This window comes from Urocampus carinirostris, chromosome 12 (genome assembly GCF_059441175.1).
Source record: "Urocampus carinirostris isolate Australia breed hairy pipefish chromosome 12, RoL_Ucar_1.0, whole genome shotgun sequence".
In the NCBI taxonomy this organism is placed as follows: domain Eukaryota; kingdom Metazoa; phylum Chordata; class Actinopteri; order Syngnathiformes; family Syngnathidae; genus Urocampus; species Urocampus carinirostris.
In genome coordinates, this window is record NC_142360.1 from 16372716 (window position 1) to 16388162 (window position 15447).

General features: G+C 39.4%; 1 protein-coding gene across 2 annotated transcripts in view; it reads right to left on the minus strand.

The window, feature by feature from the left end:
* Window positions 1-635: 635 nt before the first annotated feature.
* The window catches only part of syde2 (synapse defective 1, Rho GTPase, homolog 2 (C. elegans)), a 64312-nt gene continuing 49500 nt past the window's right edge, over window positions 636-15447 (minus strand). For both annotated transcript variants that reach the window (XM_088350504.1, XM_088350503.1), the window contains exons 6-8: window positions 7960-8141; window positions 7352-7583; window positions 636-4701 (exon numbers count right to left, since the gene is read on the minus strand). In XM_088350504.1, coding sequence (XP_088206630.1) covers window positions 4067-4701; window positions 7352-7583; window positions 7960-8141 — 1049 coding nt within the window. In that variant the 3' untranslated portion in view covers window positions 636-4066. The remainder of the gene's footprint in view (window positions 4702-7351; window positions 7584-7959; window positions 8142-15447) is intronic.

A 15447-nucleotide genomic window follows, 5' to 3' on the forward strand; every position in this document is an offset into this window, starting at 1 on the left:
ATAATTTGACCAATTTAACAAATTGGATTTTACCACTTAAATGCTTTATTTAACTTACTAAAATGGAATAAGGAGGGTTGACGTCTAAAACCATCAAAGGCATCAAATTAGGAAGGTTTTGATGTCTTTACTCATCATTGGTAGTGAATAAGAACCCAGTATAAAATGACTGCATCGTTTCCTTTGTTGGAGGGTTTTCAAGTGGATCCTTCCTGTTGCTGTTGCCCGACTCCTGGACGCCAGTCTCCAATCAACCCTGGTCGTCTTGTTTTTTGCCAGCCGCGGGTTTTATTCAGACTGTGGTTTTTGTCCGTAATTTCCTTTTCCCTCCTCCCATATATGCAGAGCACCTTTTGTTCTTTTCCTGTTATCCTTGATTAACCTTTAAACTCTGCTCGTGTGACCGCGTTTGGGTCCAACCCGAAAACCATCGTTATTCTATATTTTTTTTCTGTAGATTTTCCCTTTAAAACAGAAGGTTTATCTAGAACATTTCTTAAAATCCAGATGTGGATTTTCGAGCTTCATTGGTAGCTTAAAGGAACACAGTTTAATATTTGACCGCTGTAACATTATTTTGTAGCGCTACTGAAAACAAGTCCCTTTCCAGCAATGATACAATCTCTAACACAACACACATAAAATAGTATACTTTATTATGATCAAACATGACTCATAATCAATATAAAGAAATATTTAATTTAATTTGGGGATGCTTTTCTTGTGGCATTTACTCTCCAGAGGAAAAATGTGATTTGAGTACTGATCTGTATCGTAATATTTGCCATACAGTGTGATCCTTTTAGAATGCAGCCAGGCAGTTGCCAAAAGAATCAATACCGAAGGCATTCTTGGGTATTAAATTTGGTGTTTTTTGGGGGTTTTCTTTTGGGAACTTTATGGAATCATGCCAATACCCACTGTTTTTTCTATTCATATTCATTTTAAGACCAGGTTTATGAGTATGAATAGTCCTCTGGAGAAAAAAAAGAAACAGTATAGTCATCTCAAATAATCTTACTTTAGGAAATGATATTTTACACATAAATACCGACTATAAACACAAGATGAGAAATGGCATCGTTTTGTCGGTAAAGCTATTGACCATGCAATGTTCAGTACCTCAATAGTGTCGAAAAACCTAAAAGGTGGCACCAAAAGACAATATCATTGATATATACAAGATAAAAAAAACATAACAGCTTCATCATAAATTGTACAGACTTAAGTCCAACACATTAACATGTGTACAGGTAGCAAGAAGGGACAAAAATGACTTCTACTGGACAATACTATGAGGTCAGAACCATGTTCATACACTGATGGAGTACAACCCGAAAATATTAAACTCTAAATACATTATATTATTATATACATATCTGTAAAAATTAAGTACTGTATTTTCAGATTACCGATGGATACCATACATTGTCCATTGTGGCTTAATTGTTGTTTCTTATTACTACTTTGTTTTTGTCATCAAAGGACATAATACCAGTGGTGGGCCATCCGGGCCTTCTCTGCTGGCCTAAAGAATATCCTAAATTATATAATGTTAATTATAGTTTGTCCATCAGTACTTATCTAATAATCCCAAATTGTCAGCTTTCTTTCATTGCTTCTCTCCGGTTGTGCTATCTTCATGTTCAAGCATTTAACCAATCAGATTTCAGCCATTAGTTGTTGCTAGGCTCAGAAATCTACCCAGAGGCCTGTATAAAAAATCCAGAAGGCCTTGTAGCAGCTCATCAGTCTTCGAGATAGATGGTGGTTTAACATCATTGTTCTTCTTTGTCTTTGTTTGTACAGTTTAATTGACCTTAGAATTTGTTACAACAGACAAGCTTTATATGTTCCCGGCTCGCCGTGAAGACCGCGTTTAGCACTAGTTTGCGTCCTGCACCCAGAGGAGCAACTGCACAGCGGGGGTCTGTCCAACCTCTCTTCCACCTGAGTCCTTACAAATAGAATATTTAACTTCCAAGAGCCTTCTCATAGAGCCGTCTCCTTCGCCAATGACGCATCACTGATTCAGACTGGAGCTGAAGGCCTAGGTGTAAAATGCACAGCCATTGCATAATGCTCATGTCGAGATTTCTCTTTTTTTCTGTACTAGATACTAAAATGCACATCCATCCATCCATGATCTGTACCGCTTATCCTCAGTAGGGTCACGGGGGTGCTGGAGCCTATCTCAGCAGTTTTCTGGTAGTGGGCATTGGACACCTGAACTGGTTGCAAGCCACTCGCTCTCTAAAACCTAGTAACAATGTGGACCGGCCAGTTAACTTGACATGCATGTTTTTGGAATGTGGGAGGAAACCAGAGTGCCCGGAGGAAACCCATGCAAGCACGGGGAGAACATGCAAACTGGAAGCTGGATTTGAACCCCATGACCTCAGAACTGTAAAAGGCACATCTTGAGGGGGAAAAAAACCCCAAATCTTTACTAGATTGTTTATTAGGTTGTTAAAATTTGAAACCCTTAATTTAAAAAAGTGCAAATAAAGAGGCTTTGTATTGATTTGACCCAAGCACATTTCTTCATTTGGTTTTCCTCCTCCGAGTCGGCACATTTTTTAATACCCCGATTACCTTTTATGGTCGGAAAAGAAAACTCCAAATATCAAATTTATTTTGCTTCTAAGATTCTTTCCATTTTGAGAAGATGTGGTCCATGACAAATGTTACTCCGGAAGCCTGCCAGGAAAAAAAAAAATCTGAAATATTACTGATAGAGTTACATTGTATAACCTGTCAGGACTGCCTCCCTAAAGGTACAGTGTGTAATATTTGACCACTAGATATTGCCGTTTTGTGAGGTGAAACAAAAAACGAGTACTAAAAAGCACGAGGAAAAATTTCAAAATACGAACACTCAAAGTTACCAAAATGCATTGTTTTTCCTTTGTATTTATTTTTGCCCAGTCTTTTTTGAATGAAAGAAAAAAGGAAGAAAAAAAGGAGAAAAAAAAGATGAAAGAATCAGGAAAAACGGAAAAGAAATAAGGGGAAGGAGAAAGGAAAAGAAAGCGAAGAGAAAAACGAATAAAAGGGAGAAAAACGAAAAACAGAAGAAAAAATAAGAAAATGATAAAAAAAAAAGAGATGAAAAATGGAAAAAAGAGCAAATAGGAATTGAAAGAAAAAAGAGAGAATAAAAGAAAGATGAAAAATGGGGAAAAGTCAGGAGAAAGTGAAAAAAATAAGAAAACTAAAAGACAGAAGAGAAAACAGATAAGAAAAAAGGCACAAAAAAAGTTCGGGAAAAATGTTATTTAAAAAAGCGATGTCCCAACCTTTCACTCTGAGCCTCACATACAAAAAAAATGGAGGCTACATGGTCACTTTTTATTTTTTATCTATCATTTGTTTAATAAGCGTACCAGAATTCTTCTTAGTTTTATGTATTTGTAAACAGAAACCCCTATTTTATTTTCTATATGGTTTGTTAAACTTAAAATTTCATTCCCATAATACTTTATCCTACAACATGGCATTACGATGAAGCATAATGGGAATAAGTTTAGCCAAAATAATGCTGTACAAGGATTGACCAATGACGCGCGCCTTCAAGATGAGAAGGCGAGACAATGTGGTACTATGAGAAAATAGAGTAAGGATGAGAAAATCGAATGCCTTTTCCCATGTTATCAACGGGCCTCTCTTTGCCGCGATCTGTGCTTGTGCACCGTCAATAATTACGTATGGTAACGTGAGGAAAAATAGTATAATGAGAAATTGAATGCCTTTTCCCATATAATTTACATCCCTAGCGGATTTAGGATTATTAGGAGTATTCATTTTATCGTTATTGTTATAATTAATGTTACTGGTGGGCCAGGATGAACACTTGAACTGGTTTGTGGTACTGAAAAAGGTTGTTGACCTCGTCTGTAGGATACAAAACTGATTTTTTTCCAAGGCACAATTTTCAGGGGCCACTAAGAATTGGTCAGTGTGCCGTAATTGGTCCACTGGTCATGGTTTGAACACACCTGATTTAATACAACATTGGCGATTTTGTCTCTGTGTTGACCCTCTAAACGTCCCGCGCTTTCGATTGTTAGTATCCGACATTGAGCTTGTTCTTATTGAGCTCTTGTTCCAGGTTCCCTATGAGGGTGTCGATGCTCTCCTGAAGATCTTTTAGATTCACCCTGTTGCCCAGCACGGGGCTGATGTCCTGGATCTTCATGTAAGTGTGGTACGCGCTGTCTTTGTGTAATAGCGGAGGCAAAATGTGCTCGAACACGCTGTCCCCGTCCTCGTCCGATGGACACCTGCTGCCTGAATCGTCATTGTTGTACTGTTGTACCCCGTTTTGGTCCTCACTGTCCTGCTCGTTCTTCTCCACTGGTATCAAAGGCTCCGGCGAAAAGTTTGTGATCTCCTTTCTGTCTCCCTCGGGGTTTTCCAGCCCGTCCTCCGCATCCATATCCTCAGAAGCGACGTCATCGTAGTCGGCCTCTTCTTTCGGAAGCGTCTCGGAAGGGAAGTAGCTGTCCCCGCATTCGCTCCAGTCGCCCGCATAGCGGTTACTGGGACTGTCCAGGCGACCCGGTTTGGGCCGCAGGACGCCCGCCATGTCCGCTTCGGTGAGGTTCAACACCGTGGGGCGCTCTTTCCTCCGACGTAGGGGAGGAGCCGTGAGGGTGTCCGAGGCTTTAAAAGGGCTGGCTTGGTTATGAAGATCTACAACTGTAAATAAAAAAGAGAATAGTGTCACTACTAAGCATGTAAAGATAGATAAATACGCATGTTTAATGTTACCCTCCAATGTTTTTTCCCCCTGGTTGCTTGGTCCACATATTGAATGAATTTGGGAAGTACAGTCCTTAAGCATGCCTGTTTGAAGTCGCCGGCAACGATAAAGCTTCTTTAAAATATTCGCCATTAGTAAATGGTTTTCCGTGCTTTGCTATTCAGTGAGAAATTTGTTAGATAGCTTCAGTGATGGTGTTTTTAGCAGCGACAAAGATTTTTAGGGTCTGTGTTTGTTTGCCGTATCTGGACACAGCGCATTTCAATGTCTCCGCCTTGAATTCAGGTTCATGTTTTGTCTCGTAATGACGTTTAACACTTGATGTGCGAGGTACAACGCTCTTGGGGCATAATGCACAAAACAGCACGGTAATTTTTTGCACAAAGCCCCAGTCGTCTGTCCACGCTGGCTGGAGAGAGGGTGATCTTTTCGCTCGAGGAGCCGTCATAATTCGTTCATTTATCGTGCGCGTGTGTTTCGTTGGCTGGGTCTCTCTCTCTCTCTCTGCGAGGCGCCGGGCAGACTAACACTGAAAAACCCACGTGAAGCCTAATGTAAATCCTTTACATAACATGGCGCGCAACTGAAGATGTCTAAATTTCAGGTAAATGCGCTTAAAAAAAAAACCCAAAAAAAAACATTATTATTTGGCCGTGCGCTCTCGTGCCACTGGTTAACCCCTCGTGTGTCAGCAGGCGTGCCATAGGTTGCCGACCCCTGTACTAGACTTTACAAGGTATCGGTGAACCGTCAAGCACAACCAACAGTTGCTGTTACCTTGGTTTACAATGCCAATGATTGTTTTACTTGTTAGTCCTCCCTTATGTGATATGAAGGGAAAAACATAGCGGTAAGTGTTAGGGTTTCAACATGTACAAGACATGGATGATTTGTGACTACCTTTTGCTGTCACCTCCTTTTCATTCAATCATTGAATTTGTTGAGTGCATAAGTGAAGCTCCAAAGGCAAACACGTCCTTGTGTTCTGTGCACTCTGCTAGATAGTGATCAACTTCCTGTCATGCTAGCAGTCTGCTCATACAATCTCCCATACATCCAAAAAAGCAAGTCATGCATTCCTTGGCACATTTCCACATCCCTGCAGCAATGTGTGGTCAAATCTTCTCCAGACGTGTGAAGCCAACGCTGAAATATCCCACAGTGATTGTGAAACGTTGGGGTGAGGTTTGAGGGAGCCAAGGTTAAGTCTGGAATGTTTTTCATTTGAGGGCAGGGATTTGATGTGTTCTGCTCCGAAAATACACAAAAGAGACACTGCTTGAGTTCTCGATAAGCATACTATCGGTTGCATTTATTTGGTTTGGTCTAGGAAAACGTTTATTGAGAGTGTTAGACCACATATGGGTTCAATTAGATTTAGTTCCATGCAGTCACAGAAGATTGTATCTGCTCAATATGCTGGGATCCAAACGAGCGGAAGATAAAATATGTCCAGGTGGATATGATATGATTTATGTAGTACATATCCGTTTTAGCATTAAATTATTTTCGTGGGTAATTTTTGATAACAGTGTGCTGAAAACAGTGAGCACATTTGACTTGTATGACACTATTTGATTTGAGATGTGCCAGTTAATTGAACAAATGGTTGGAGAGGTCAAGTGAAGTCTTGTTTATTTGTGACGCCCTTTATCACAAAGATTCTCAAAAGGCTGCACAAACCACAGACAATTGCAAACCACAGACTGTTATTGCACCATCCCCTGATCTAAAACCTACATGAGGGCAAGGAAAAAGTCAAAAACCTCAACATGAGCAAAATTAAGAAACCTTGAGGTAATCCCCCTTCCAGGATGGCCAGGCTGCAATTGAAAAAAAATATATATATGTTCTAGTTTGGAGCCTTCACTCTAAAAATGCTGGTCTACTAATGGATCCCAAGAGCCAAGAAGAAATCTGCAGGTTCGAGTGCTTTCTCCATAAGGGCCGCGATGTTGTGGAATGCTCTGTACCCTGAGATTCGATCTGCAACTTCAGTGAAAGTGTTTAAATCTAGGCTTAAAACACACTTCTATTCTATAGCTTATGAAAGACCTATGTTTCATGTTGATGATGTCTGTGTATTTCAACATCCATTGCAGCCTGGTCATTCTAGAGAGGGTATTACCTCATGTGCGGCCCCTTCTCAAGGGTTCTTAATTTTCCTTATGCTGAGGTTGTTGAGTTTCTCCTTGCCCTCGTGTACGTTTTATATCAGGGGATGATGTAATAATCTGTGGTTTGCAAAAGACTGTGCAGCCCTTCGAGACTCCTTGACCTTTTTTATAGAGATTAAGTTTGCATTGTAATTATAGTTATAAATAAAAGTTACAACATCTTTGTACTGCATTTATCTTAATTGTAAACTGATCATGACATTTCCAGGCCAAAAGTACCTTGTATCGGATCGGGAATGAAAGTGCGAAGGTATTTTGAACAAAAAAAATGTATACGACCACTCTACATTGCTAACCATGACTCATTGTAGAAGGCTGCAAAATGTATTATCCGTCATAAACTGCGGTCTACAATATATTTACAGTCTAACAGGAAATATCATTATTAAGGGCAGAATGGAATCATTACCTGGCCAGAGCTGCAACAAGTAGTGCAGGACTTCAATGTGCTTCTTGAAGTGCAGCGCACTGGCTAATTCCTCGGAGTCGATGAAAACTCGGTTGGTGTGACAGGATGCATCCTGACGCTGGCTGAGCAACACGGGTCCAAAGCACACCGCTAGGTTCTGACAAGTCATCTTGTTCACTTCTTGGTGGGATGCCACCAACTTGAGGTGGTCAAGAAGTTTCCGTAGTGTCATCTAATGCAAAGAACGAGACAAGTCTTTGTGATAATTCACAGGTTATATGGTCTTAGTAGAAAGTTCGTACATCGTTTTCATGGTCATATTCAAGCACTTTTTAATGGTTTGAAGGCCAATTTTCCATTTTCCACAAAGGTGTATGGTAAAAATTATGGTAATATGTAGCTTACCTTGTTGTTCCTTGTTTTTAGTTTTATGGCGGCTTTAAAAGGCTAATGGTAGAGGCTATTGTCTGAATAAACAATCATTATAAGGAAACAAGTCTGGGTCGTTGTTCACTAGCTGGAGAAAAAGGTAAAACTTCGGAGTGAGGACAGCACAGATATCGTGGATCCCTATTTATGACTATTATGAATCATAACATGCTTCTCACCCTCTCTATTTCCGGAAGGTGGTCCAAGAGGCTGACGGTGTGTTCAGAGTCGGAGTGGTCGTTCTCGCAGCCGGCTGAGCCCATTCGGAGAGGTCTGCTAGCCATGCAGTCCAGTACGGCCTCATACAGCTGCTTGGTGATCAGAGGGTAGGGTAGCTCTCTTAAGTAGTCCTTTAATACACCTATCGGATAGAAAACAAAGAGAGCTTGGGATATGATGGTAGATTCTGGACTAAATTCGGTTTACCACTGTGCTAAAAATGTTTTGTGTCGCATACATTGCAAATAGATTCTTACACAAATGGCAGAAAGTGTTACCCATTTTAGTAAAAATGCTCTCATTTTAAAATACTAGCCAACTTTTTTTGTTAAAAGAAGCAAAAAAATGTTATCTAGAAAAGGGTAAATAATTTTGCTCACTTAAAGAAAATAAAACATGCAAAATCAATCCTTACGGTGCAGTTCTGAATTTTAAAAAAAATCTACTTACTGTCACCATATCCCTGTTTTAATCATCATTGCAGCCTCTGTTAAGCTGCTTGTGTGGCACGTAAAAATACATTCATTTCTTAAACACGTGCGAATAAACTTTTTTTCGACTTTTTGGGGGGTTTGGGTTGGCGTTTGGACTGTATTTAAAACAGTCATTTTCTTACTTTCACCATTTTCATACTACACTAACAGAAAACCACAAGGACGAGCGTGAAATCACTTTCTACCCCATTTTCTGCTTCCTAATGTGTTCCGAGTCCTGAAAAACTGATGAAATCAGATAGGCGGGGTGAAAATTGTTAAATTATCTTTAAACTTAGGTAGTGTTAACACATATTTAATAGAGAAAATGTTCAATTTTTCAACTTTTTCAAACAACCTACCCCACCTTTATATAAGGACATAGATACGTATCTATTTCTCTTTAAATACGAAATACAAAAATAAATATAAAACAACTGTCTGGATTAATGTTAATTCATAAAAGAGAAAGATCGCACAGGTCTCCAGGCCCCCTGGCCAAATTTTTTAACCCAATGCGGCCTGGTACAAAAGTATGCCCACCCCTGGTATAAACGTTTCGTTGTTGTATTTATTTTTTACAAATAAATACTGTACAATCAATTCGAAGGATTAGGCGGGGATACTGTTCAAACAATCAGGATGCAGAGAGGACTGCAAAACTGTAAAGTAGCAAATCCGTGAAAAGCAAACCTCGTTACAGCAAGGGATTACTGATATACAAAACAATAAAAGCAACATTTTTGAGCCCTCAACACTCTTCAAGGTTTGTTTTCAGTTATCTCAGTCATGTTAGGTTAGAAATCCGGTATGAAGAGATAAGGCTCGTAAACATGCATTCCTGCCAACTCCGGTGAAGGGAAACTGATTTCTTGAATAGATTACCAGGAAAATCTTTGTGGGAATTGTCTGGCTTCTTATCAATCTGAAGAAGATAAAATCTTATATTTTTGGAATTTGCAAGTCAATTTAGTCCTGTCTAAGTTGTCAACTTGCTAAGCAGTTAATTTAGTTACAGTGTACAATTCAAATTTCAACGCACACGTGTACTACAGTGTTTTGTGAACACTGGTGCGGGAAATGAATTATTAGCCTATCATGAGTCAGTGTGTGCGCGTGTTTACTTTTGTGTTTTAGGCCTTGTTAGCGTCTGACACATGCATAATGGAAGTGCTTAAACTCATACAATACAGACTAGCACACAAGGTCATGGACTCAGGGGTGAACAGGTGTGTTTTCCCACAGGTGCTACACTCTCCACACCAAGAAGACACATCAATGTTTGTCTACTCGTTCACTCTTTGCGTTATAGGTTTGACCCAGCTTTGCCACAAGATAAGGATCGAATGATGTGTTATTTTTCAGGGCATATGCCGATATTTGTTGTTAAGAGGAGGCTGATAACTGATATTTGGAAGCGATAATTATTAGCTGCAAAGGCTTTAAATCTGTGCAAGAATTTTTTAATAATGCAAAAAGAAACAAAGAATATTAATTCCGAATGAAACTTAATAGCTCTGTGAAACCATTTACTATAGATAAATTAGAATGTCAACCCAACTAACATGACTAATCTTTCACTTTCACAGCAAAAACTTAAATCTCTGATTCCTTTTATTTTTTACAGTAAATAAATTAAAATGTCAATAATACCAACAAGACTTAAATTAACTTAAACCAAAAATTGCATAGAAATTCAATGGAGCTTGTGAATTGAAAAGCGTGGGAACTCCTGATTGACAAACTAATGTTATGGTAACAGCTAATTACCCAGCCTTCCTTTTTAGCATGCTTTTTATGGTCTCTCACAAACACACACGTTTGATTGACAAACTAATGTCATTATTAGAGCTAACATATCAGTCGCCACCTGAATGTGCTATCCTAAAATTCTAAAATAATTTAAACGGACAGACTGAAGAGATCTTTTCTTCCTCATGCCATGAGGCTCTTTAACTCTCCCCGGCAGAGTAAAAGCCCACAGTAAACCTCACCACCTACATTGCATATTACCGAATCTTATTGCAATATGTATTCTGTGTAGCACTATTTAGTTATTCTATATAACACGCTACAGTGGGCATTTGCACATCACACTGGGTATTTGTATATTGTATTCTTTTTGCTTTATTATTGTATTGTTCTCAGCTCAGGGATGCTGCTGGAAATGTGAATTTCCCTTCGGGGATGAATAAAGTATCTATCTATCTATCTATCTATCTATCTATCTATCTATCTATCTATCTATCTATCTATCTATCTAAAACAAACGTCACTTTTTACGCTATATCTTAATCACACACGTGCTTTTTTTACCACAATCCTTTCAAAATCTTAATATCATCAGCAGTCTTGATTCACAAGGATGTCTGGACACAGGAGTGAGCAGAGCCTTGGCTGTTTACTACGCTCTAACATTATTCTTCCTGCTTTAGTGGTTTTCCCCCCGAGCGAGCGAGAGACTCGTCTGCATCTGAGCATAAATAACCAATTTTCAAATATATTTAATTGTCCTGTCGAATAAATAAACACGCTGATACCGATATCTGTCAAATTCCCACATATCAGTGCCGACAATTGGCCCACCAATTATCGGTCGACCTCTACTACACAGATAAAACTAATTTACTGTGACTTTGGTTTAAGTAAACCACTTACCGAATTTTTTGCACTATGGGGCGCCCGCCAATTAATACTTTTGTCTACATTATAAAAGGTTAAAAAGTCTTTCAATAACTTTGTGGTTTACAGTAAAATGTAAAGGTACATTACAAAGCTTGTATAGTATTTTGTTGAGAGACGTTCTGTTATTTCCATTCTCTAACATTTTTTTGGTAAAGAAGTGGAGAGATAGGTTAAACAATCAGAATGCACGTGCAAATTAGTGTTTCTGGCACCGTGAGTAAAATTAGTGTCACAAATAAATAAACTTTAATGCTTTTTTATGTCATTAGTACCATTGGTGGTCCAGTGGTAAGGTATCATTGCTCTTACCACCACTACATGCAGGTCTTTGACGGTCCCTAATAGCACTCAGGTGCTTTTTCAAAAATGTTTGATAATGGAAAATATATTAGAATTAGAAAGTACTTTTCCATAACATCCACATGATGGTGGAAAAGTATCTATACTAGGGCAGGATGTGTGTGGAACACAAACACTGCAAAAATGAGGTATTAATGTAATCAAAATATCAATTTTCCCTACAAGCTTAAGCTTATTCCAGTTATGAACATGTCATTGAACACACCATGGCCTAAAATGCTACAGGGTACTTACAACCCCATTATTTAAAAATTGGAAGGTCACTCCCAGTTCCAACATGGCCTGGAGATCTATTTTGGGTTTGTTTTCCTCCATAAAATTCTGCATGACACAATTTTTTTCCAGGTGAGAGGGTTGTTGCCTGTTGCTTTCCTCTTAACGTCAAAAGTCCCAGATTGTAATGTCTTCACTTCCTCCGCAATCATGACAATGCCGAAGCGTTTGCTAGCTCAAGTCTGCTTGAAGCAGTATTCTTAGACATGGTGCACTTTGCAAAAGAGTTGCAGGAATCCCTGGCCTGCTCTGCGTTCAGCTAATCCTCAATGCATGAGGCTAATACCTTCTGTGTTTGTCGGCAACAAAGGAGACCCTTGTTAATGACTTTTCATGTCTTCATTGCTGGGTGACGGATAGTGCTTAGTACGAACGCTACGGAAATTATGCATCCATTTATTGCAGATACCATCAACTCTTCAATCTCAAATGGTTTGATCAAAAATAACACAGTTCGGGTCGACCGTAGCCTGATACATTACTTGGTAAATTTGACCAAACCTCCTGTGTTGCTATGAAAACCAAAAACACCCCATAACTGTCTAATATGTTTAAATACAAAAACCTACATTTGATCAGAAAAAAAGTCTAACATAAAAACCCAACAAACCCAGATTGTTTCATGAAGAGATAGTTCGTTATTTAAAAGCCCCCCAAAAACTTGTTTTGTATAAAATTGCTGAAGTTTCCCTCTTTGATAGGGACATTGTGTATTTTCTAGCGCCTTCCAAAGATAAAATAAATATTATTCATTGTGCAAGACAGGACAGTAGTGCCTCTTTCCGCCGCTACTGCCGTGTGGCGCTGTGAGTGGTCACCCAGCATCCACCCGGAAGAAAAAGAAATCAGCTTCTTCTTCCTCGTTCGTGTGCAAACACTTTATACTGTCTATGTCTTTATTATTTCCAGCGCGCTAATAACTTTTGACATTTTTGACATTTTTATTGTTTAATATCTCGTGCATCCATTCAATATGGTTGGTGTAAAGAGTCAAGCCGTTTCTTTTGAAAATAAAAGTGGAATGATAAAGCTTGATGTGGTTGAGAAAATGGTCGGAACGCTTTTTTATGCCACTTTTTACCATGGAGAGGGACTGCTTGAAGCGCACCTTCCAAAAGTAAGTTAAACTCAATTTTATCTTTATAGAGCATATTATTTTATGAAATGTGTATTTTTTTTCGTAAAAAAAAACCCAACAACAATACAAGTTACTTATACAATTTACGAACAAATTCAACTACGAATTATCTTGTTTGTAAGTAGGGCAGCATCTGTAACATGTTTGGTACCGCCTCCTAACCAATCCTAATTTGTGAAACCGGTGACGTATCCTAAGTTCCCCCGAGTTTGCGCTGACTCGGCAACTTGTATTCTGATTGGCTAAATCAACAGCTTTATCGCCACTTACTTCAGGGCCTACAGAGCTGATTGTGAAAGCCTCTGAGTAGCTTTCTGACCCGGGCTGAAATGTAACTTGTTCAATACTTATATAAAATATGACATAACATGATTCGAATATTTTTTTAGACCAGCAGAGACATTCCTTGCAGGCTCTGACAGTCCACTAATGTTAAAATGATAGATTAATCAAATTAAGTCAATTTACTGCCTAGCCTGAGTACAGCATGCTAAAGAATTTTCCCAAAAATGTACTTAATTTCCCCTCCGTGAGCAATGATGTCTATAAACCAGTGTTGTCTGAAATGTGCTTGTGTTTTAAAACAATAAGGTGCTACGTACTGAGCATGTTTTGCAAGCTTAGGCCTGAACCCTGACCCTCTGGATAATCCTTTTCACTTGCTCTGCTTTTAAATTAGCAGTGTGACAAGCCACAGCATTCGTCTCAATCACTTTCTCATCGTGACCTTCTCAATTATATGTTCCAACAAGAAATGGAAGATTTTATGTTTCCCAAAAACAGGGGACAGATTGTAAATTGAAAAAAAAACCCCAATGACATAAGTTCTTCCCCTCGCATGCTGCTCTCTCCAACCCGCTTGGCAGAGCAAAACTAGGCAGCGTGCAAAAACCAACAAGCCGCACTGGTCCTGGCCCTTTTTTTCGAAGTTGCTCAACTGTTAACTCTGTTTTTATGCCCTGCCATGCAAATGAATGCGGATCAAAGCAGACATGATAGGACAACGCCTACGTGGGCCCCCTTCCTAAAACCAACAGTGGCTCCTAAATGAACAGCGGGTTCCGTGGTCTCTTCCGCTTTGTGTTAGCAGAAAATAGTATGGAGGTTACTTTCTTACACTGCTGCAAGCTAATGGCACCGCTGCTTTTCAATGGATCTCATAAAGAGACATAGTGTATTATTTAGCACCTCCAAATGGTACTTCCGCCAGATTGACCGCGTCAAAAAACATACGCATGTCTAGAGGAATAGCAGTGACCACTTCAAAATGTCTGTTAAAAGCACGGTTTGTTTAAGAAGAGGGAAATCCACAAAAAAAAAATCGTATTATTTTCAGAAAATGATCGTATTAATATTTTTAGGTAAAAGCGATGCAGAATATCACAAAATTGGGTAAATTCACAGGTATAAAGAACAGTAATGCTTGGAAATGATAACAAGTATAATACAAGTATAATAAATAAACAAACATTCATTGGAAATATGTCCACAGTCCAGTCCAAGGGCCAGTTATGGCCCGTGATCAAATTTTAACTCGCCTGTGGCCTCTGTCATAAAATCAATAAATAATATGTGGCCCGCTAGTAATGTTGACGGCAGTATAAAATCAATGTATACAAAATTAATTCACCATCTTACCAGATAATGACAGTAGCCCTTTGTCATTTTGCCCTTGGCTATCTGTGAGAATTTTAGCCCACCCCAATTCCAACATGGCGACTGTAAATAAAAAAAGGAAAGCTGACAGAGAGCGTCGCCGCTTCCGGAAGAAGTGCATATTGGAGTATTTTTTTCTCTCACCAAAATCCGAAACAACTACGTGTGCCTAAGACACTGGCTGTTTTCAAAGATATAATATCAAAATGCACTGCCAGACGAAACATGCTGACTACAAAAAGCTAGATTAAACGAACGCTGTGAAAAGGTGAAGCAACTGGAAGCTATTTAACAGCACAGTCGTGCTTTTTCACGAGACCCTTCTAGTCGAATGAAAATGCTACAAAGGCGAGCTATAAGGTACCACTAGAAACCTTTCACGGAAGGTGAATTTATTAAGGACTGCTCAAAGAATGCCAGGCTGAATAGTTGGCCATCACACACTTTCAGCTTACCACTCTGGCCCGCTTTCCGAAAAGTTTGAACATCCCTGCCTTAATGGGACTATGTGTATTATTCAGTGCCCATCCATTATCCGCACTGTTTATCCTCAGAAGAGTCGCGGGGGTCTTTTGAGCTCATCCGCGAAATCCCCCGGCATTGGGCAGTGGACACCCTGAACTGGTTGCTAGTCAATCACAAGGTACAGAGAGACAGACAACAAACTTGCTCATTCCCACATAGGGACAATTTGGACCAGCCAATTAACCTGACATGCATGTTTTTTGGGGAGGTAACCGGAGTACCTGGAGGAGCCCACACAAGCATGGGGAGAACATGCAAACTCCACACAGGAGGGCTGGTAGCTGGATTTGACTTCAGAAATGTGCGGTGGACGTACGAACCGCTCAGCTGCTGTTAAG